Consider the following 23,301-nt stretch of genomic DNA (forward strand, 5'->3'; position numbering starts at 1 on the left):
GGGGAGTGTGGGGGTGTGAGTGGGGGTGACGGGGAGCAGTGAGGGGAGTGTGGGGGGTGTGGGTAGGGGTGCTGGGGAGCGATGAGGGGTGTGTGGGGGTGTGGGTGGGGGTGCTGGGGAGTGATGAGGGGAGTATGTGGTTGTGGGTAGGGGTGCTGGGGAGCGATGAGGGGTGTGTGGGGGTGTGGGTGGGGGTGCTGGGGAGTGATGAGGGGAGTGTGGGGGTGTAAGTGGGGGTGACGGGGAGCAGTGAGGGGTGTGTGGGGGTGTGTGGGGGTGTGGGTAGGGGTGACGGGGAGCGATGAGGGGTGTGTGGGGGTGTGGGTGGGGGTGCTGGGGAGTGATGAGGGGAGTGTGGGGGAGACGGGGTTTGGGGGTGACAGGGAGCGGTCACAGTGTGCTGCTGTCCTGAGTTGTCACAGCCACAGACACACCGGTCGAACGCTGTAAGGTGCTCAGGGCGTCTTGGAGGAAGTCTTTCTGGTATCCACACAGACCCATCTGGTTAATAATCTCCTTCATCTTGTCAATCTGCTCGTCCAGGTTACAGCAGCTCTCCAGCTGCTTCAGGTAATGGGTACACATCTGACTGGTCTCCATCTCTGAATCGAGACCCTGTGAGCGGCCTTTAGTACAGGGAAGCTCCCGGAACACCAACACTTCACTGATATCATAGCACGCCAACATGTACAGGCACTCCCGAGTGGAGCACAGCACTTTGGTACAGTGTGGAACCTAGAGGCCATGGAGACAAGATCAACATCCACTTATATACAGCGCAGAAACAGACCCTTCGACCCATCATAGAATCCCCACTGTGTCGAATCAGGCCGTTCGGCCCCACTCTGACCAACTTTCCTAAACTGAACTGGTCCCACTTGCCTGTGTTTGGACCTTACTTAAGGCAAGGATTAGACAGGGCTCTAGAGGGTTACAAGGTAACCAGGAAGGACCTGAAGAATGGACTGAGGAGAGCCAGGAGGGGGCAGGAGAACGCCTTGGTGGGTAGGATTTAGCAAACCCCCCCCCCCCCCCCCCAAGGTGTTCTATACTCGGGAGGAACAAGAGGATGGCCAGAGTGAGGGTCGGGCCGATCAGCGATAGTGGAGGGAACTTGCCCCTGGAGTCGGAGGAGGTAGGGGAGGGCCTTAATGAATACTTTGCCTCAGTATTCACTACTGAGAGGGACCTTGCCATTTCTGAGGACAGGGTGAAACAGACTGATGTGCTCAAACAGGTTGATGTTAGGAAGGAGAATGTGCTGAAAATTTTGAAAATCATAAGGATAGATAAACCCCCTGGGCCAGACGGGATATACCAGATGTTTCTACAGAAAGTGAGGGAAGAGATTGAGGCGCCTTTGGCGATGATCTTTGTGTCCTCACTGTCCACTGGAGTAGTGCCAGATGACTGAGGGTGGCAAATGTTATTCCCTTGTTCAAGAAAAGGAATAGGGATAAACCTGGGAATTACAGACCAGTCAGTCTTATGTCTGAAGTGGGTAAAGAACTGGAGAGGATTCTGCGAGACAGGATTTATGATTATTTGGAAAACCATAGTTTGATTAGAGGTAGCCAGCACGGCTTTGTGAAGGGCAGGTCATGTCTCACAAACCTTATTGAGTTCTTTGAGGATGTGACAGAGCACATTGGTGAAGGTAGAGCAGTGGTGTGGTGTACATGGATTTTAGCAAGGCGTGTGATAAGGTTCCCCATGGTAGGCTCATTCAGAAAGTAAGGAAGCATGGGATCCAGGGAAACCTGCCTGTCTGGATACAGAATTGACTGGCCCAGAGAAGACAGAGGGTGGTGGTAGATGGAAAGTATTCAGTCTGGTGCTCAGTGACCAGTTGTGTTCCACAGGGATTGGTTCTGGGATCTCTGCTCTTTGTGATGTTTATAAATGACTTGGATGAGGAAGTGGAAGGGGTGGGTTAGTAAGTTTGCTGATGACACGAAGGTTGGTGGAGTTGTGGATCGTGTGGAGGGCTGTTGTAGGTTGCAACAGGACATTGACAGGTCGCAGAGCTGGGCTGAGAAGTGGCAGATGGAGTTCAACCTGGAAAAGTGAGAAGTGATTCTCTTTGGAAGGTGGGATTTGAATGCAGATTACAGGGTTAAAGGCAGGATTCTTGGCAGTGTGGAGGAACAGAGGGATCTTGGGGCCCATGACCATAAATCCCTCCAAGTTGCCCCCCAGGTTGATAGGGTTGTTAAGAAAGTTTCATGAGCAGAGGGATTGGGTTTAAGAGCCGCGAGGTTATGCAGCAGCTCTGTAGAGCCCTGGTTCGACCACGCTGGGAATATTGTGTTCAGTTCTGGTCACCTCATTATAGGAAGGACGTGGAAGCTTTAGAGATGGTGCAGAGGAGATTTCCCAGGATGCTGCCTGGACTGGAGGGCGTGTCTTATGGAGAAAGGTTGAGGGAGCTAGGGGTTTCTCATTGGAGTGAAGAAGGATGAGCAGTTACTTGGTAGAGGTGTACAGGATAATGAGAGGCATCGATCGAGTGGATAGCCAGGGACTTTTCCCCAGGGTGGAAATGGCTATCACGAGGGGGCATTGTTTGAAGGTGATTGGAAGAAGGTTTAGGGGAGATGTCAGAGGGAGGTTCTTTACACAGAGAGTGGGGGGGAGGGGGGGGGTGGGGGGTGGGATGCACTGCCAGCGGTGGGAGTAGAGTCAGAGACATTAGGGCCATTTCAGTGACTCTTGGATAGGCCCATGGAAGATAGCACAATGAAGGGGATGGAGGTTAGTCTGATCTTTGAGTAGGATAAAAGGTCAGCACAACATCGAGGGCTGAAGGGCCTGTACTGTGCTGTGCTGTTCTATGCTCTATGTTTGAAATCCCTCCAAACCCTTCCTATTCATATACCCATCCAAATGCCTTTTAAATGCTGTAATTGTACCAGCCTCCACCACTTCCTCTGGCAGCTCATTCCATACACGTACCCCCCTCTGTGTGAAAAGGTTGTCCCTTAGGTCTCTTTTATATCTTTCCCCTCTCACCCTAAACCTATGCCCCTCTAGTTCTGGACTCCCCGATCCCAGGGAAAAGACTTTGTCTATTTACCCTTTCCATGCCCTTCGTGATTTTAGGGTTTAGGTTTGCTCGCTGAGCTGTCGGTTTGATATCCAGACGTTTCATTACCTGGCTAGGTAACATCATCAGTGGCGACCTCCAAGTGAAGCGAAGCTGTTGTCTCCTGCTTTCTATTTCTATCTTTCTCCTGGATGGGGTTCCTGGGGTTTGTGGTGATGTCATTTCCTGTTCATTTTTTTGAGGGGTTGATAGATGGCATCAAGATCTATGTGTTTGTTTATGGCGTTGTGGTTGGAGTGCCAGGCCTCGAGGAATTCTCTGCTTAGCCTGTCCCAGGATAGATGTGTTGTCCCAGTCGAAATGGTGGGGTTTTTTCATCCGTGTGTAGGGCTACGAGGGAGAGGGGGTCGCTCCAAGTGAAGCCACTGATGATGTTACCTCGCCAGGTAATGAAACGTCTGGATATCAAACCTACAGCTCAGTGAGCAAACCTACACCCTACATCCCAACCTGAGCTACAAACCTACACAAACTTTGTGATTTTGTAAACCTCTATAAGGTCACCCCTCAGCCTCCGACGCTCCAGGGAAAACAGCCCCAGCCTGTTCAGTCTCTCCCTGTAGCTCAAACCCTCCAACCCTGGAAGCATCCTTGTAAATCTTTTCTGAACCCTTTCCAATTTAATAATACCTCCCTATAACAGGGTGACCAGAACTGGAGACAGTTCTCCAGAGGTGGCTGCACCAACTTCCTGTACAACCTCAACATGACGTCCCAAGTAGATACGGGAGGGGTGTTTTTGGGGCTTGTAGATAAACACAGGAACATGCAAGGAATGCAGGGATATGGGCCAAGGCGGGAATGGGGACTGCAGACACTGGAGATTAGAGTCTAGATCAGAGTGGTGCTGGAAAAGCACAGCCGGTCGGGCAGCATCCGAGGAGCAGGAACATTGACGTTTCGGGCAAAAGCCCTTCATCAGGAATCAGGATATGGACCAAGGGCAGGTGGAGGGGATTAGCTTGATTTGCCACCATGTTCAGCACAGCATTGTGGGACGAAGGGCATGTTCCTGTGCTGGATTGTTCTATGTCTTACGTTCTAACTCCTTTATTCAAACTTTAACCCGCCCGCCGTCTACCTGTGATTAACTTTCAGTGAATATGTACCTGAACCCCGAGGTCTCTCTGTTCAACAACTCTCCCCAGATCCCAATCGTTAACTGTAAAACTCCTGCCCCTGTGTGTTTTCCCAAAATGCAGCACCTCGCATTTATCCAAATTAAACTCCATCTGCCACTCCTCGGTCCATTGGCCCATCTGATCACGATCCCTATATAATCTTCGAAATCCATCTTCACTGTCCGTTACGCCACCCATCCCGGTAACATCCACAAACTTACTGACCATCCCATATTCTCATCCAAACCGTTTATATAAAGGACAAACAGCAGAAGACCCAGCACCGATCCTTGCGGCAGTCTGCTGGTCACAGGCCTCCAGTCTGAACCAGAACCCTCGTCCTCCACCACCCTCTGTCTCCAGCTGTTAACCCAATGATGCATCCAACTGGCGAGCTCTCCCTGGATCCATGTGATCGAACTTTCTGAACCAGCCTAACGTGGGGAACCTTGTCAAAGTCATATCGACAATGTCTCTCACTCTGCCCTCCCCAATCCCTCTGGTTTCATCCTCAACACAGTCAGTCCACTTTATGAGACATGATTTCCTAACACACAAATCCAAGCGGACTGTCCGTATTCACTCCCCGCCCGTCCAACGACAAGTAAGGCCCCTCTCCCACAGAATGCCCTCCAACAGCGTACCCAACACCAATGTCAGGCTTCTGTGGTCTAGAATGTCCAGGATGCTCCCACAGCCTCCCTTAAATAAAGGCACAGCGTTAGCCACCTGCCAGTTCCCCAGCATCTCACCCGTGGTGAGGGATGAGACCAATGTGTGTATGAGGGACCCTGCAGTTTCCTCCTGACCTTCCCCCCCGCCCCCCCTGTGTCCTGGGAGACACGCGATCGGGTCCTGGATATTTATCCACCTTTATGTTTTTATAAACCTCCAGCACTTACTCACCAACCTTCCAACTCCCGACACTCATCAAAACAACTGCTACACGGTACTCACTCCGACAGGGCCCACTCCCTCAGCACTGACCCTCCGACAGGGCCCACTCCCTCAGCACTGACCCTCCGACAGTGCCCACTCCCACAGCACTGACCCTCCGACAGGGCCCACTCCCTCAGCACTGACCGTCCGACAGGGCCCACTCCCTCAGCACTGACCCTCCGACAGGGCCCACTCCCTCAGCACTGACCCTCCGACAGTGCCCACTCCCTCAGCACTGACCCTCCGACAGGGCCCACTCCCTCAGCACTGACCCTCCGACAGTGCCCACTCCCACAGCACTGACCCTCCGACAGGGCCCACTCCCTCAGCACTGACCCTCCGAGAGGGCCCACTCCCTCAGCACTGACCCTCCGACAGGGCCCACTCCCTCAGCACTGACCCTCCGACAGGGCCCACTCCCTCAGCACTGACCCTCCGACAGTGCAGCACTCCCTCAGCACTGACCCTCCGACAGTGCAGCACTCCCTCAGCACTGACCCTCCGACAGTACCCACTCCCTCAGCACTGACCCTCCAACAGTGCGGCGCTCCCTCAGCACTGACCCTCCGACAGTGATGGGGGTCCCCCGGTCACTCAGACTGACCACTATGTGCGAGCTGCTGGGTGTAGGATTGTACACAGACGGTAACGTCTCTGTCCTGTGTGCGCTGCCCAATGTGAGTTTGTGTTCCCTGAGGAAGCTGGTGTTCCCCGTGGAGTGAGAAGGGAGTGGGGGCGAGTCACTGTCACCGCGTGGGGGGGGGGGGGGGGGAGGGGGAGACTCACCTGAACGTAGAGTTTGACAAAGAAGGCACTGCCCTTGGGGAACCCTGGGAGACGTCCTCCCGCCCCACACCCACAGCCGTGTATCTCTTTACTGTAGTCACTGACTTGTGATAGCACCAGCGAGTGGTTCAGGCCACACCAAATATGCAGAGGCCTTTTCAGGTACGGCACCTTGGGTACAGGGAAGGGGAGGGAGAAAGGAGAGGTTTGTTACCAGGGTGACCGACCTGTGGCTCACCCGGAGCCCCACCCGACCCTCGGTTCACGCACCCACCCCGGGGAGGCACAGACATGGAGCTGTCAATCCAAACTGACTGAGCCCCAGGGCGAGGGGGAGGGGAAAGGGGCCACCCGCACGTCTGTCTATTCGCGTGGAAGCTGTGACTAAACCCGAATCAGGACGAGCGCAGAGGTAGCATGAACCACCCACCATCACCGCTCCTGCGCTGGAAACAGTCAATACGCTGCCAGGCACAGTGTTCCCCACCTCCCTCACTCCCAGCACACACCCTGGGGCTACGACCCCCACAGTGTTCAACCTCAGTGTTTCCCAGGGACAGGGACAGCACAGGGTTAGATACAGAGTAAAGCTCCCTCTACACTGTCCCCCCCATCAAACTCCTCCAGGGACAGGGACAGCACGGGGTTAGATACAGAGTAAAGCTCCCTCTGCACTGTCCCCCCATCAAACACTCCCAGGACAGGGACAGCACGGGGTTAGATACAGAGTAAAGCTCCCTCTGCACTGTCCCCACATCAAACACTCCCAGGACAGGGACAGCACGGGGTTAGATACAGAGTAAAGCTCCCTCTACACTGTCCCCCCCATCAAACACTCCCAGGGACAGGGACAGCACGGGGTTAGATACAGAGTAAAGCTCCCTCTACACTGTCCCACCATCAAACACTCCCAGGAAAGGGACAGCACGGGGTTGGATACAGAGTAAAGCTCCCTCTACACTGTCCCCCCCATCAAACACTCCCAGGGACAGGGACAGCACGGGGTTAGATACAGAGTAAAGCTCCCTCTACACTGTCCCACCATCAAACACTCCCAGGGACAGGGACAGAACGGGGTTAGATACAGAGTAAAGCTCCCTCTACACTGTCCCCCCCATCAAACACTCCCAGGGACAGGGACAGCACGGGGTTAGATACAGAGTAAAGCTCCCTCTACACTGTCCCCCATCAAACACTCCCAGGACAGGGACAGCACGGGGTTAGATACAGAGTAAAGCTCCCTCTACACTGTCCCCCCCATCAAACACTCCCAGGGACAGGGACAGCACGGGGTTAGATACAGAGTAAAGCTCCCTCTACACTGTCCCCCATCAAACACTCCCAGGGACAGGGACAGCTCGGGGTTAGATACAGAGTAAAGCTCCCTCTACACTGTCCCCCGATCAACACCTCCCAGGACAGGGACAGCACGGGGTTAGATACAGAGTAAAGCTCCCTCTACACTGTCCCACCATCAAACACTCCCAGGGACAGGGACAGCGTGGGGTTAGATACAGAGTAAAGCTCCCTCTACACTGTCCCCCGATCAACAACTCCCAGGGACAGGGACAGCATGGGGTTAGATACAGAGTAAAGCTCCCTCTACACTGCCCCCCATCAAACACTCCCAGGGACAGGGACAGCACGGGGTTAGATACAGAGTAAAGCTCCCTCTACACTGTCCCCCGATCAACAACTCCCAGGACAGGGACAGCACGGGGTTAGATACAGAGTAAAGCTCCCTCTACACTGTCCCCCCCATCAAACACTCCCAGGGACAGGGACAGCACGGGGTTAGATACAGAGTAAAGCTCCCTCTACACTGTCCCTCCCATCAAACACTCCCAGGAAAGGGACAGCACGGGGGTTAGATACAGAGTAAAGCTCCCTCTACACTGTCCCCCATCAAACACTCCCAGGGACAGGGACAGCACGGGGTTAGATACAGAGTAAAGCTCCCTCTACACTGTCCCCCATCAAACACTCCCAGGACAGGGACAGCACGGGGTTAGATACAGAGTAAAGCTCCCTCGACACTGTCCCCCATCAAACACTCCCAGGACAGGGACAGCACGGGGTTAGATACAGAGTAAAGCTCCCTCTACACTGTCCCCCATCAAACACTCCCAGGACAGGGACAGCACGGGGTTAGATACAGAGTAAAGCTCCCTCTACACTGTCCCCCCCATCAAACACTCCCAGGACAGGGACAGCACGGGGTTAGATACAGAGTAAAGCTCCCTCTACACTGTCCCCCCCATCAAACACTCCCAGGGACAGGGACAGCACGGGGTTAGATACAGAGTAAAGCTCCCTCTACACTGTCCCCCCCATCAAACACTCCCAGGACAGGGACAGCACGGGGTTAGATACAGAGTAAAGCTCCCTCTACACTGTCTCCCCCATCAAACACTCCCAGGGACAGGGACAGCACGGGGTTAGATACAGAGTAAAGCTCCCTCTACACTGTCCCCCCCATCAAACACTCCCAGGACAGGGACAGCACGGGGTTAGATACAGAGTAAAGCTCCCTCTACACTGTCCCCCCCATCAAACACTCCCAGGACAGGGACAGCATGGGGTTAGATACAGAGTAAAGCTCCCTCTACACTGTCCCCCCATCAAACACTCCCAGGGACAGGGACAGCGTGGGGTTAGATATAGAGTAAAGCTCCCTCTACACTGTCCCCCCATCAAACACTCCCAGGGACAGGGACAGCACGGGGTTAGATATAGAGTAAAGCTCCCTCTACACTGTCCACCATCAAACACTCCCAGGACAGGGACAGCACGGGGTTAGATACAGAGTAAAGCTCCCTCTACACTGTCCCCCCCATCAAACACTCCCAGGGACAGGGACAGCACGGGGTTAGATACAGAGTAAAGCTCCCTCTACACTGTTCCCCCCATCAAACACTCCCAGGACAGTGACAGCACGGGGTTAGATACAGAGTAAAGCTCCCTCTACACTGTCCCCCCATCAAACACTCCCAGGACAGGGACAGCACGGGGTTAGATACAGAGTAAAGCTCCCTCTACACTGTCCCCCCCATCAAACACTCCCAGGGCAGGGACAGCACGGGGTTAGATACAGAGTAAAGCTCCCTCTACACTGTCCCCCATCAAACACTCCCAGGGACAGGGACAGCACGGGGTTAGATACAGAGTAAAGCTCCCTCTACTCTATTTGGGAAGTGAGTGTCAGACAGTGCCCAGTGTCTATGTGCAGGCAGTGTGAGGCTATACCCGGTGTACTTGTGAAGGCAGGGTCAGACTGTACCTGGTGTATTTGTGAATGATGTGTCTGACTGTACCTGGTGTATGTGTGAAGTGTATTGTCAGGCTGTATGTGGTGTATATGTGAAGGGTGTGTCCGACTGTGCCCGGTGTATTTGTGAAGGGAGTGTAAGACTGTACCTGGTGTATTTGTGAAGGGAGTGTAAGACTGTACCTGGTGTATTTGTGAAGGGAGTGTAAGACTGTACCCAGTGAGTTTGGGAAGCAATGGTCAGACTGCATCCGGTGTACCTGTGAAGCAGTGTCAGACTGTACCCGGTGTGTTTGTGAAGAGAGCGACAGACTATGCCAAGTGTATTTGTGAAGGGAGTGTAAGACTGTACCTGGTATATTTGTGAAGGGAGTGTCAGACTGTACACAGTGTCTTTGTGAAGGCAGTGTCAGACTGTACCCGGTGTATGTGTGAAGGGAGTGTCACACTGTACATGGTGTACATGTGAAGTGAATGTCAGACTGTACCTGGTGTATGTGTGAAGGGAGTGTCAGACAATACCCAGTGTATTTGTGAAGGGAGTGTCAGACTGTACCCATTATGTTTGCGAAGGGGGTGCCCGGCTGTGCCCGGTGCTTGTGTGAAGGGTGTGTCAGACTGTATACGGTGTATGTGTGAAGGTAGTGTCATGCTGTACATGTTGTACTTTTGAAGGGAGTGTCAGACTGTACCCAGTGTATGTGTGAAAGGTGTGTCAGACTGTACATGGTGTATGTGTGAAGCGAGTGTCAGACTGTATACGGTGTATGTGTGAAGGGTGTGTCAGACTGTACATGGTGTACATGTGAAGGGAGTGTCAGACTGTAACCGGTGTATTTGTGAATGGAGTGTCTGACTGTACCTGTTGTATGTGTGAAGGGAGTGTCAGACTGTACCCAGTGTGTTTGGGAAGCGAGTGTCAAGACTATGCCTGGTGTATTTGTGAAGGGCGTGTCAGACTGTACCCAGTGTATTTGTGAAGGGAGTGTCAGACTGTACCCAGTGTATTTGTGAAGGGAGTGTCAGACTGTACCCAGTGTGTATGGGAAGCGAGGGGCCGACTGTGTCCAGTGTATTTGTAAAGGGAGTGTCAGACTATACCCGGCGTATTTGTGAAGCGTGTGTCAGACTGTACCCGGTGTATGTGTGAAGGGTGTGTCAGACTGTACATGGTGTACATGTGAAGCGAATGTCAGACTGTACCCGGTGTATTTGTGAAGCGTGTGTCAGACTGTACCCGGTGTATTTGTGAAGGGTGTGTCAGACTGTACCCGGTGTATGTGTGAAGGGTGTGTCAGACTGTACCCGGTGTATGTGTGAAGGGAGTGTCACACTGTACATGGTGTATGTGTGAAGGGAGTGTCAGACTGTACCTGGTGTATGTGTGAAGGGTTGTGTCCGACTGTGCCTGGTGTATTTGTGAAGGGTGTGTCAGACTGTACCCAGTGTATTTGTGAAGAGAGTGTCAGACTATACCCGGTGTCTGTGTGAAGGGCATGTCAGACAATACCCAGTGTATTTGTGAAGGGAGTGTCAGACTGTAGCCAGTTTATGTGGTAAGGGAGTATCAGACTGTACCCATTGTGTTTGTGAAGGGGGTGTCCGGCTGTGCCCGGTGAATGTGTGAAGGGTGTGTCAGACTGTACATGGTGTATGTGTGAAGGGAGTGTCACGCTGTACACGGTGTACTTTTGAAGGGAGTGTCAGACTGTACCCAGTGTATGTGTGAAGGGCGTGTCAGATTGTACATGGTGTACGTGTGAAGCGAGTGTCAGACTGTATACGGTGTACATGTGAAGTGAATGTCAGACTGTACCTGGTGTATTTGTGAAGGGGGTGTCAGACTATGCCAAGTGTATTTGTGAAGGGAGTGTCAGACTGTACCTGGTGTATTTGTGAAGGGGGTGTCGGACTGTACCTGGTGTATTTGTGAAGGGGGTGTCGGACTGTACCTGGTGTATTTGTGAAGGGAGCGTCAGACTGTACCCGATGTATTTGTCAAGAGAGTGTCAGACTGTATAAGGTGTATGTGTGAAGGAAGTGTCAGACTGTACCTGGTGTATGTGTGAAGGCGGTGTTGACTGTGTCCATTCTATTTGAAGGGGGTGTCAGGCTGTACCCGGTGTCTTTGTGAATGGAGTGTCAGACTGTACCTGGTGTATTTCGAACATAGAACATTACAGCGCAGTATAGGCCCTTCAGCCCTCGATGTTGCGCCGCCCTGTCATACCAATCTGAAGCCCATCCCACCTACACTATTCCATGTACATCCATATACTTGTCCAATGACGACTTAAATGTACTTAAAGTTGGCGAATCTACTACCGTTGCAGGCAAAGCATTCCATACCCTTACTACTCTCTGAGTAAAGAAACTACCTCTGACATCTGTCTTATACCTATCTCCCCTCACTTTAAAGTTGTGTCCCCTCGTGTTTGCCGTCCCCATGCTTGGAAAAAGGCTCTCCCTGTCCACCCTATCTAACCCTCTGATTATCTTCTATGTCGCTATTAAGTCACCTCTCAACTTTCTTCTCTCTAACAAGGACAGCCTCAAGGCCCTCAGCCTTTCCTCATAAGACCTTCCCTCCATACCAGGCAACATCCTAGTAAATCTCCTCTGCACCCTTTCCAAAGCTTCCACTCCTTATAATGCGGTGACCAGAACTGTACACAATACTCCAAGTGTGGCCGTACCAGAGCTTTATACAGCTGCAGCATAACCTCCTGGTTCCAGAACTCAATCCCTCTATTAATAAAGGCCAAAACACTGTATGCCTTATTAACAACCCTGTCAATCTGGGTGGCAACTTTCAGGGATCTGTGTACCTGGACACCGAGATCTCTCTGCTCATCTGCACTCCCAAGAATCTTACCATTAGCCCAGTACTTTGCATTCCGATTACTCCGACCAAAGTGTATCACCTCACATTTGTCCACATTAAACTCCATTTGCCACCTCTCAGCCCAGCTCTGCATCCTATCTATGTCTCTCTGCAACCTACTGCATCCTTCCTCACTATCCACAACTCCACCGACCTTAGTGTCGTCCGCAAATTTACTAACTCACCCTTCTACACCCTCATCCAGGTCATTTATAAAAATGACGAACAGCAGTGAACCCAACACTGACCCTTGCGGTACACCACTAGTAACTGGACACCAAGATGAACATGTTCCATCAACTACAACCCTCTGTCTTCTTTCAGCAAGCCAATTACTGATCCAAACTGCTATGTCTCCCACAATCCCATTCCTCCGCATTTTGTATAATAGCCTACTGTGGGGAACCTTATCGAACGCCTTGCTGAAATCCATATACACCACATCAACCAGTTTACTCTCATTGGTGAAGTGAGTGTCGGACTGTACCCAGTGTATTTGTGAATGGAGTGTCTGACTGTACCTGGTGTATGTGTGAAGGGCGTCTCAGACTGTACCTGGTGTATTTGTGAAGGGAGTGTCCGGCTGTGCCTGGTGTATTTGCGAAGGGGGTATCAGACCGTACCCAGTGTCTGGGAAGTGAGTGTCCGACTGTACCCAGTGTTTGCGTAGTGAGTATCAGACCGTACCCAGTGTCTTTGTGAAGCCAGTGTCAGACTATACCCGGTGTACTTGTGAAGGCAGTGTCAGACTGCACCTAGTGTATTTGTGAAGGGCGGGTCAGATTGTAGCCAGTGTGCTTGGGAAGTGAGTGTCAGACTGTACCCGGTGTATTTGTGAAAGGTGTGTCAGACTGTACCCGGTGTATGTGTGAAGGGTGTATCAGACTGTATATGGTGTATGTGTGAAAGTGTATTTGTGAAGGGGGTGTCAGACTGTGCCAAGTGTATTTGTTGAGGGAGTGTCAGACTGTGCCCGGTGTATTTGTGAAGGGTGTGTCAGACTGTACACAGTGTATGTGTGAAGGGTGTGTCAGACTGTACAAGGTGTACTTGTGAAGGGAGTGTCAGACTGTACCCGGTATGTGTGTGAAGGGAGTGTCAGACTGTGGCCGGTGTACTTGTGAAGGGCGTGTCAGACTGTGCCCAGTGTATGTATGAAGGGTGTGTCAGACTGTATGAGGTGTATATGTGAAGGGTGTGTCAGGCTATACCCAGTGTTTGTTTGAAGGGAGTGTCAGACTGTACCCGGTGTATTTATGTAGGGGGTGTCAGATTGTACCCAGTATTTGGGAAGGTTGTATGTGTGAACAATGTGTCAGACTGTACATGGTGTATATGTGAAGAGAGGGTCAGACTGTACCCAGTGTATTTGTGAAGGCAGTGGCTGGCTGTGCCCGGTGTATCTGTGAAGGGCGTGTCAGACAGTACCGGGTGTATGTGTGAAGGGTTTGTCAGAATGTATATGGTATATGTTTGAAGGGTGTGTCAGACTGTACATGGCATTTGTGTGAAGGGAGTGTCCGACTGTGCCCGGCGTATATGTGAGGGGGTGTCAGACTGTACCTGGTGTATGGGTGAAGAAAGTGTCAGGCTGTACCTGCTGTATTTGTGAAGGGGGTGTCGGACTATGCCAAGTGTGTTTGTAAAGCGATCGTCAGACTGTACCCAGTGTATTTGTGAAGGGAGTGTCCGACTGTAACTGGTATATTTGTGAAGGGGTTATCGACTGTACCCAGTGTGTTTGGGAAGCGAGTATCAGACTGTGCCCGGTGTATTTGTGAAGGGAGTGTCAGACTGTAACCGGTGTATTTGTGAAGGGTGTGTCAGACTGTACCCGGTATATGTGTGAAGGGTGTGTTAGACTGTACATTGCGTATGTGTGAAGGGAGTGTCTGACTGTGCCCGGTGTATATGTGAAGGGGTGTCAGACTGCACCCGGTGGATTTGTGAAGGGACTGTCCGACTGTACCTGCTGTATTTGTGAAAGGGGTGTCGACTGTACCCAGTGTGTTTGGGAAGTGAGTGTCAGACTGTGCCCGGTATATTTGTGAAGGGAGTGTCAGACTGTAACCGCTGTATTTGTGAAGGGAGTGTCGACTGTGCACAGTGTATTTGTGAAGGGAGTGTCAGACTGTACCCGGTGTATTTGTGAAGGGTGTGTCCGACTGTGCCAAGTGTGTTTGTGATGGGAGCGTCAGATTGTACCCGGTATATTTGTGAAGGGAGTGTTCAACTGTGCCCGGTGTATTTTGAAGGGAGTGTCAGACTGTACCTGGTGTATTTGTGAAGGGAGTGTCAGACGGTACCCGGTGTAGTTGTGAAGGAGGTGTCAGACTGTACTCAGTCTTTGGGAAGTGAGTGTCAGACTGTATCCGGTGTATTTGTGAAGGGAGTGTCAGACTGTACCCGGTGTATTTGTGAAGGGAGCGTCAGACTGTACCTGATGTATTTGTGAGGGGAGTGCCAGACTGTACCCGGTGTATTTGTGAAGGGAGTGTTCGACTGTGCCAGGTGTATTTGTGAAGGGGGTGTCAGACTGTACCCGGTGTATTTGTGAAGGGAGTGCCAGACTGTACCCGGTGTATTTGTGAAGGGAGTGCCAGACTGTACCCAGTGTATTGGTGAAGGGAGTGTTCGACTGTGCCTGGTGTGTTTGTGAGGGGAGTGCCAGACTGTACCCGGTGTATTTGTGAAGGGTGTGCCAGACTGTAACCGGTGTATTTGTGAAAGGAGTGTCAGACTGTACCCAGTGTATTTGTGAAGGGAGTGTCAGACTGTACCTGGTGTATTTGTGAAGGGAGCGTCAGACTGTACCCAGTGTATTGGTGAAGGGAGTGTTCGACTGTGCCCGGTGTGTTTGTGAGGGGAGTGCCAGACTGTACCCGGTGTATTTGTGAAGGGAGTGTCAGACTGTACCCGGTGTATTTGTGAAGGGAGTGTCAGACTGTACCCGGCGTATTTGTGAAGGGAGTGTCAGACTGTACCCGGTGTATTTGTGAAGGGAGTGTCAGACTGTACCCGGTGTATTTGTGAAGGGAGTGTCAGACTGTACCCAGTGTATTGGTGAAGGGAGTGTTCGACTGTGCCTGGTGTGTTTGTGAGGGGAGTGCCAGACTGTACCCGGTGTATTTGTGAAGGGTGTGCCAGACTGTAACCGGTGTATTTGTGAAAGGAGTGTCAGACTGTACCCAGTGTATTTGTGAAGGGAGTGTCAGACTGTACCTGGTGTATTTGTGAAGGGAGCGTCAGACTGTACCCAGTGTATTGGTGAAGGGAGTGTTCGACTGTGCCCGGTGTGTTTGTGAGGGGAGTGCCAGACTGTACCCGGTGTATTTGTGAAGGGAGTGTCAGACTGTACCCGGTGTATTTGTGAAGGGAGTGTCAGACTGTACCCGGCGTATTTGTGAAGGGAGTGTTCGACTGTGCCCGGTGTGTTTGTGAGGGGAGTGCCAGACTGTACCCAGTGTATTGGTGAAGGGAGTGTTCGACTGTGCCCGGTGTGTTTGTGAGGGGAGTGCCAGACTGTACCCGGTGTATTTGTGAAGGGAGTGTCAGATTGTACCCGGTGTATTTGTGAAGGGAGTGCCAGACTGTAACCGGTGTATTTGTGAAAGGGGTGTCAGACTGTACCTGGTGTATTTGTGAAGGGAGTGTCAGACGGAATCCGGTGTTTGGGAAGTGAGTGTCGGACTGTACCCGGTGAATGTGTGAAGGGAGTGTCAGACTGTGCCCGATGTATTTGTGAGGGGAGTGTCAGACTGTACCCAATGTATTTGTGAGGGGAGTGTCAGACTGCACCCGATGTATTTGTGAGGGGAGTGTCAGACTGTACCCAATGTATTTGTGAAGGGAGTGTCAGACTGTACCCGGTGTATTTGTGAAGGGAGTGCCAGACTGTACCCAGTGTATTGGTGAAGGGAGTGTTCGACTGTGCCCGGTGTGTTTGTGAAGGGAGTGTCAGACTGTACCCGGTGTATTTGTGAAGGGAGTGTCAGACTGTACCTGGTGTATTTGTGAAGGGAGCGTCAGACTGTACCCAGTGTATTGGTGAAGGGAGTGTTCGACTGTGCCCGGTGTGTTTGTGAGGGGAGTGCCAGACTGTACCCGGTGTATTTGTGAAGGGAGTGTCAGACTGTACCCGGTGTATTTGTGAAGGGAGTGTCAGACTGTACCCGGTGTATTTGTGAAGGGAGTGTTCGACTGTGCCCGGTGTGTTTGTGAGGGGAGTGCCAGACTGTACCCAGTGTATTGGTGAAGGGAGTGTTCGACTGTGCCCGGTGTGTTTGTGAGGGGAGTGCCAGACTGTACCCGGTGTATTTGTGAAGGGAGTGCCAGACTGTACCCAGTGTATTGGTGAAGGGAGTGTTCGACTGTGCCAGGTGTATTTGTGAAGGGGGTGTCAGACTGTACCCGGTGTATTTGTGAAGGGAGTGCCAGACTGTACCCAGTGTATTGGTGAAGGGAGTGTCAGATTGTACCCGGTGTATTTGTGAAGGGAGTGCCAGACTGTACCCAGTGTATTGGTGAAGGGAGTGTTCGACTGTGCCCGGTGTGTTTGTGAGGGGAGTGCCAGACTGTACCCGGTGTATTTGTGAAGGGAGTGTCAGATTGTACCCGGTGTATTTGTGAAGGGAGTGCCAGACTGTAACCGGTGTATTTGTGAAAGGGGTGTCAGACTGTACCTGGTGTATTTGTGAAGGGAGTGTCAGACGGAATCCGGTGTTTGGGAAGTGAGTGTCGGACTGTACCCGGTGAATGTGTGAAGGGAGTGTCAGACTGTGCCCGATGTATTTGTGAGGGGAGTGTCAGACTGTACCCAATGTATTTGTGAGGGGAGTGTCAGACTGCACCCGATGTATTTGTGAGGGGGTGTCAGACTGTACCCGGTGTATTTGTGAAGGGAGTGCCAGACTGTACCCAGTGTATTGGTGAAGGGAGTGTTCGACTGTGCCTGGTGTGTTTGTGAAGGGAGTGCCAGACTGTACCCGGTGTATTTGTGAAGGGAGTGTCAGATTGTACCCGGTGTATTTGTGAAGGGAGTGTCAGACTGTGCCCAGTGTATTTGTGAAGGGAGCGTCAGACTGTACCCAGTGTGTTTGGGAAGTGAGTGTCAGACTGTGCCTGGTATATTTGTGAAGGGAGTGTCAGACTGTAACCGCTGTATTTGTGAAGGGAGTGTCGACTGTGCACAGTGTATTTGTGAAGGGAGTGTCAGACTGTACCCGGTGTATTTGTGAAGGGTGTGTCCGACTGTGCCAAGTGTGTTTGTGATGGGAGCGTCAGATTGTACCCGGTATATTTGTGAAGGGAGTGTTCAACTGTGCCCGGTGTATTTTGAAGGGAGTGTCAGACTGTACCTGGTGTATTTGTGAAGGGAGTGTCAGACGGTACCCGGTGTAGTTGTGAAGGAGGTGTCAGACTGTACTCAGTCTTTGGGAAGTGAGTGTCAGACTGTATCCGGTGTATTTGTGAAGGGAGTGTCAGACTGTACCCGGTGTATTTGTGAAGGGAGTGTTCGACTGTGCCAGGTGTATTTGTGAAGGGGGTGTCAGACTGTACCCAGTGTATTTGTGAAGGGAGTGCCAGACTGTACCCGGTGTATTTGTGAAGGGAGTGCCAGACTGTACCCGGTGTATTTGTGAAGGGAGTGTCAGACTGTACCCAGTGTATTGGTGAAGGGAGTGTTCGACTGTGCCTGGTGTGTTTGTGAGGGGAGTGCCAGACTGTACCCGGTGTATTTGTGAAGGGAGTGTCAGACTGTACCCGGTGTATTTGTGAAGGGTGTGCCAGACTGTAACCGGTGTATTTGTGAAAGGAGTGTCAGACTGTACCCGGTGTATTTGTGAAGGGAGTGTCAGACTGTACCTGGTGTATTTGTGAAGGGAGCGTCAGACTGTACCCAGTGTATTGGTGAAGGGAGTGTTCGACTGTGCCCGGTGTGTTTGTGAGGGGAGTGCCAGACTGTACCCGGTGTATTTGTGAAGGGAGTGTCAGACTGTACCCGGTGTATTTGTGAAGGGAGTGTCAGTCTGTACCCGGTGTATTTGTGAAGGGAGTGTTCGACTGTGCCAGGTGTATTTGTGAAGGGGGTGTCAGACTGTACCCGGTGTATTTGTGAAGGGAGTGCCAGACTGTACCCAGTGTATTGGTGAAGGGAGTGTTCGACTGTACCCGGTGTGTTTGTGAGGGGAGTGCCAGACTGTACCCGGTGTATTTGTGAAGGGAGTGTCAGATTGTACCCGGTGTATTTGTGAAGGGAGTGTCAGACGGTATCCGGTGTTTGGGAAGTGAGTGTCGGACTGTACCCGGTGAATGTGTGAAGGGAGTGTCAGACTGTGCCCGATGTATTTGTGAGGGGAGTGTCAGACTGTACCCAATGTATTTGTGAGGGGAGTGTCAGACTGCACCCGATATATTTGTGAGGGGGTGTCAGACTGTACCCCGTGTATTTGTGAAAGGGGTGTCAGACTGTACCTGGTGTATTTGTGAAGGGAGTGTCAGACGGTATCCGGTGTTTGGGAAGTGAGTGTCGGACTGTACCCGGTGAATGTGTGAAGGGAGTGTCAGACTGTGCCCGATGTATTTGTGAGGGGAGTGTCAGACTGTACCCAATGTATTTGTGAGGGGAGTGTCAGACTGTACCCAATGTATTTGTGAGGGGGTGTCAGACTGTACCCGGTGTATTTGTGAAGGGAGTGCCAGACTGTACCCAGTGTATTGGTGAAGGGAGTGTTCGACTGTGCCCGGTGTGTTTGTGAAGGGAGTGTCAGACTGTACCCGGTGTATTTGTGAGGGGAGTGCCAGACTGTACCCGGTGTATTTGTGAAGGGAGTGTCAGATTGTACCCGGTGTATTTGTGAAGGGAGTGCCAGACTGTACCCGGTGTATTTGTGAAGGGAGTGTCAGACTGTACCCGGTGTATTTGTGAAGGGAGCGTCAGACTGTACCTGATGTATTTGTGAGGGGAGTGCCAGACTGTACCCGGTGTATTTGTGAAGGGAGTGTCAGACTGTACCCGATGTATTTGAGAATGGAGTGTCAGACTGTACCGGTGTATTTGTGAAGGGAGTGTCAGACTGTACCTGGTGTATTTGTGAAGGGAGTGTCAGACTGTACCCGGTGTATTTGTGAAGGGAGTGTCAGACTGTGCCCAGTGTATTTGTGAAGGGGGTGTCAGACTGTGCCCAGCGTGTTTGTGAGGGGAGTGTCAGGGTTTACCCAGTGTATTTGTGAAGGCTGTGTCTGACTGTACCCGGTGTATTTGTGAAGTGAGTGTCAGACTGTACCCAGTGTATTTGTGAAGGGAGTGTCAGACTGTACACTGTGAGTTTGGGAAGCGAGTGTCAGACCGTGCCCAGTGTATTTGCGAAGGGAGTGTCAGACTGTATCCGGTGAATGTGTGAAGGGAGTGTCACACTGTACCTGCTGTATTTGTGAAGGGGGTGTCAGACTATACCAAGTGTGTTTGTAAAGGGAGCGTCAGACTGTACCCGGTGTATTTGTGAAGGGAGTGTCTGACGGTACCTGGTGTATTTGTGAAGGGGGTGTCGACTGTACCCAGTGTGTTTGGGAAGCAAGTGTCAGACTGTGCCCGGTGTATTTGTGAAGGGAGTGTCAGACTGTAACCGGTGTATTTGTGAAGGGAGTGTCAGACTGTACCCGGTATATTTGTGAAGGGAGTGTCCGAATGTGTGGGGTGTATTTGTGAAGGGAGTGTCAGACTGTACCCGGTGTATTTATGTCAGGGGTGTCAGGCTGTACCCAGTATTTGGGAAGGGTGTATGTGTGAACGGTGTGTCAGACTGTACATGGTGTATATGTGAAGAGCGTGTCAGGCTGTACACAGTGTATTTGTGAAGGGAGTGTCTGACTGTACCTGGTGTCTTTGTGAAGGGCGTGTCAGACTGTACACTGTGTGTTTGGGAAGCGAGTGTTAGACCATGCCCAGTGTATTTGCGAAGGGTGTGTCAGACTATACCCGGTGTATGTGTGAAGTGAGTGTCCGACTGTGCCCGGTGTATATGTGAAGGGGTGTCAGACTGTACCCGGTGTATGTGTGAAGGGGGTGTCAGACTATGCCAAGTGTATTTGTAAAGGGAGCGTCAGACTGTGCCCGGTGTATTTGTGAAGGGACTGTCAGACTGTACCCGGTGTATTTGTGAAGGGTGTGTCAGACTGTACCAGTGTATTTGTGAAGGGAGCATCAGGCTGTACCCGGTGTATTTTTGAAGGGAGTATTCGACTGTGCCCGGTGTATTTTGTAGGGAGTGTCAGACTGTACCTGGTGTATTTGTGAAGGGAGTGTCAGACTGTACCTGGTGGATGTGTGAAGGAGGTGTCAGACTGTACCCAGTATTTGGGAAGTGAGCGTCAGACTGTACCCGGTATATGTGTGAAGGCAGTGTCAGGCTGTACAGTGTGTACGTGTGAATGGAGTGTCAGACTGTGTTCGGTGTATATGTGTAGTGAGTGTCAGACTGTACCCGGTGTACGTGTGAAGGGTGTGTCAGGCTGTACCAGGGTGGGTTCTCCTCTGTCGATCTTGTCTCCAGTTCCCAGTTGTCCGTATCTGTTGTTCCCTTGCATGAAAATCCGCCCGAATTCATCCACCAATCCGAGATGGTTGTATCCCAGAGAGCAGCTGGTGACCTGCAATGACATTCCTGACAGCAGTGATCAGTGGAGATGCATCGGAGAGATATTGTGGCAGTGTCCTATCTCTGGCCAAACTCTTTGTAACCCCTCCATGTGCCCGGGGGAAGGTCAGAGGAACAGTACTGGGTGGTGACCCTGAGTCCCCTCTGTCCTGGCCTCTGATCAGACAGCACGGCCTTTATCATTGGTCTGAGATCCCCCATGTTACCGTGTGGTCAAACGGTTGCACAATCCAATCCACTCGGGATACACCGGGCATAGTCCTCTCTCAGGACCCTCTCAGGGGGACATCAACACTCAAACCAAGGGCCAGCCTAGACCAACAGGGCAATGGACAAACCAGGACATTCACCAAGCTGAGTGTGAACCACAGACAACCCTGAGGCCAGTGGCAGAGCACTGGGTCCCAGGGAAAAAGCCAATTCCAGGCACACACACATCAGCTGTCCCGGGAGACAGGGAGGTCGGAGATCAAAGGAGGTGGGTTTGACGTGGGGGAGAGATGTGTACTGAGGGATGGGGCATTGTCAGACGTAGGGAGGTGTGGGAGATGAGGGGGGGGAGGATGGGAGACGGGGGGAGTGTGGGAGACGGGGGGAGTGTGGGAGACGGGGGGAGTGTGGGACACGGTGGGAGAGTGTGGGAGACGGGGTAGAGTGTGGGAGACAGGGGGAGTGTGGGAGACGGGGTAGAGTGTGGGAGACAGGGGGAGTGTGGGAGATGGGGAAGAGTGTGGGAGACGGGGGGCAGTGGGAGACGGGGGAGAGTGTGGGAGACTGGGGGGGAGTGTGGGAGACTGGGGGACTGTGGGAGACGGGGTAGAGTGTGGGAGACGGGGTAGAGTGTGGGAGACAGGGGGAGTGTGGGAGACGGGGTAGAGTGTGGGAGTCGGGGTAGAGTGTGGGAGACGGGGGGAGTGTGGGAGACGGGGTAGAGTGTGGGAGACAGGGTAGAGTGTGGGAGACAGGGGGAGTGTGGGAGACGGGAGAGTGTGTGGGAGACGGGGGGACAGTGTGAGACGGGGGAGAGTGTGGGAGGCGGGGGGAGAGTATGGGCGACGGGGGAGAATGTGGGAGATGGGGTAGAGTGTGGGAGACGGGGGGAGTGTGGGAGACGGGGTAGAGTGTGGGAGACGGGGGGAGTGTGGGAGACGGGGGGAGTGTGGGAGACGGGGGGAGTGTGGGAGACGGGGGGAGTGTGGGAGACGGGGGAGAGTGTGGGAGATGGGGGAGTGTGAGAGACGGCGGGGGGAGAGTGTGCGAGACGGGGGGAGAGTGTGGGAGACGGGGGAGTGTGGGAGACGGTGGGAGAGTGTGGGAGACGGGGGAGAGTGTGGGAGACGGGGGGAGTGTGGGAGACGGGGGGAGTGTGGGAGACGGGGGGGAGTGTGGGAGACGGGGGGAGTGTGCGAGACGGGGACGGAGTGTGGGAGGCGGGGGGAGTGTGGGAGACGGGGGGAGTGTGAGACGGGGGGAGTGTGGGAGACGGGGGGGGGAGTGTGGGAGACGGGGGGGGGAGTGTGGGAGACGGGGGGAGTGTGGGAGACGGGGGGAGTGTAGGACACGGGGGGAGTGTGGGACACGGGGGGAGTGTGGGACACGGGGGGAGTGTGGGACACGGGGGAGAGTGTGAGAGACAGGGGAGAGTGTGGGAGACGGGGGAGTGTGGGAGACGGGGGGAGTGCGGGAGACGGGGGTAGAGTGTGGGACACGGGGGTAGAGTGTGGGACACGGGGGTAGAGTGTGGGACACGGGGGGAGTGTGGGACACGGGGGAGAGTGTGGGACACGGGGGAGAGTGTGGGAGACGGGGAGGAGTGTGCAAGACGGGAGAGTGTGGGAGACGGGGGGGGAGAGTGTGGGAGACGGGGGGAGTGTGGGAGACAGGGGGAGTGTGGGAGACGGGGGGGGAGAGTGTGGGAGACGGGGGAGTGTGGGAGACGGGGGGAGTGTGGGAGACGGGGGGAGTGTGGGAGACGGGGTAGAGTGTGGGAGACGGGGTAGAGTGTGGGAGACAGGGGGAGTGTGGGAGACGGGGGGAGTGTGGGAGACAGGGGGAATGTGGGAGACGGGAGAGTGTGTGGGAGACGGGGGGACAGTGTGAGACGGGGGAGAGTGTGGGAGGCGGGGGGAGAGTATGGGCGACGGGGGAGAGTGTGGGAGATGGGGTAGAGTGTGGGAGACGGGGGGAGTGTGGGAGACGAGGTAGAGTGTGGGAGACGGGGGGAGTGTGGGAGACGGGGGGAGTGTGGGAGACGGGGGGAGTGTGGGAGACGGGGGAGAGTGTGGGAGATGGGGGAGTGTGAGAGACGGCGGGGGGAGAGTGTGCGAGACGGGGGGAGAGTGTGGGAGACGGGGGAGTGTGGGAGACGGTGGGAGAGTGTGGGAGACGGTGGGAGAGTGTGGGAGGCGGGGGGAGTGTGGGAGACGGGGGGGAGTGTGGGAGACGGGGGGGAGTGTGGGAGACGGGGGGGAGTGTGGGAGACGGGGGGAGTGTGGGAGACGGGGGGAGTGTGGGAGACGGGGGGAGTGTGCGAGACGGGG

General features: G+C 53.3%; 1 protein-coding gene across 1 annotated transcript; it reads right to left on the minus strand.

Moving 5' to 3' along the window:
- Positions 1–226: 226 nt before the first annotated feature.
- Positions 227–20,765, minus strand: LOC148136859 (F-box only protein 24-like). The gene is made up of 3 exons (XM_087982833.1): positions 20,622–20,765; positions 5,953–6,123; positions 227–735 (listed from the first exon to the last, which is right to left on the minus strand). The coding sequence occupies exons 1-3, from the start codon at positions 20,763–20,765 to the stop codon at positions 391–393; spliced, it is 660 nt and encodes a 219-aa protein (XP_087838959.1). The 3' UTR covers positions 227–390.
- Positions 20,766–23,301: the final 2,536 nt, after the last annotated feature.

Source organism: Chiloscyllium plagiosum, unplaced genomic scaffold, assembly GCF_037043375.1.
Source record: "Chiloscyllium plagiosum isolate Xiang-an unplaced genomic scaffold, Cpla_swu_hap1 HiC_scaffold_44, whole genome shotgun sequence".
Lineage (NCBI taxonomy): Eukaryota > Metazoa > Chordata > Chondrichthyes > Orectolobiformes > Hemiscylliidae > Chiloscyllium > Chiloscyllium plagiosum.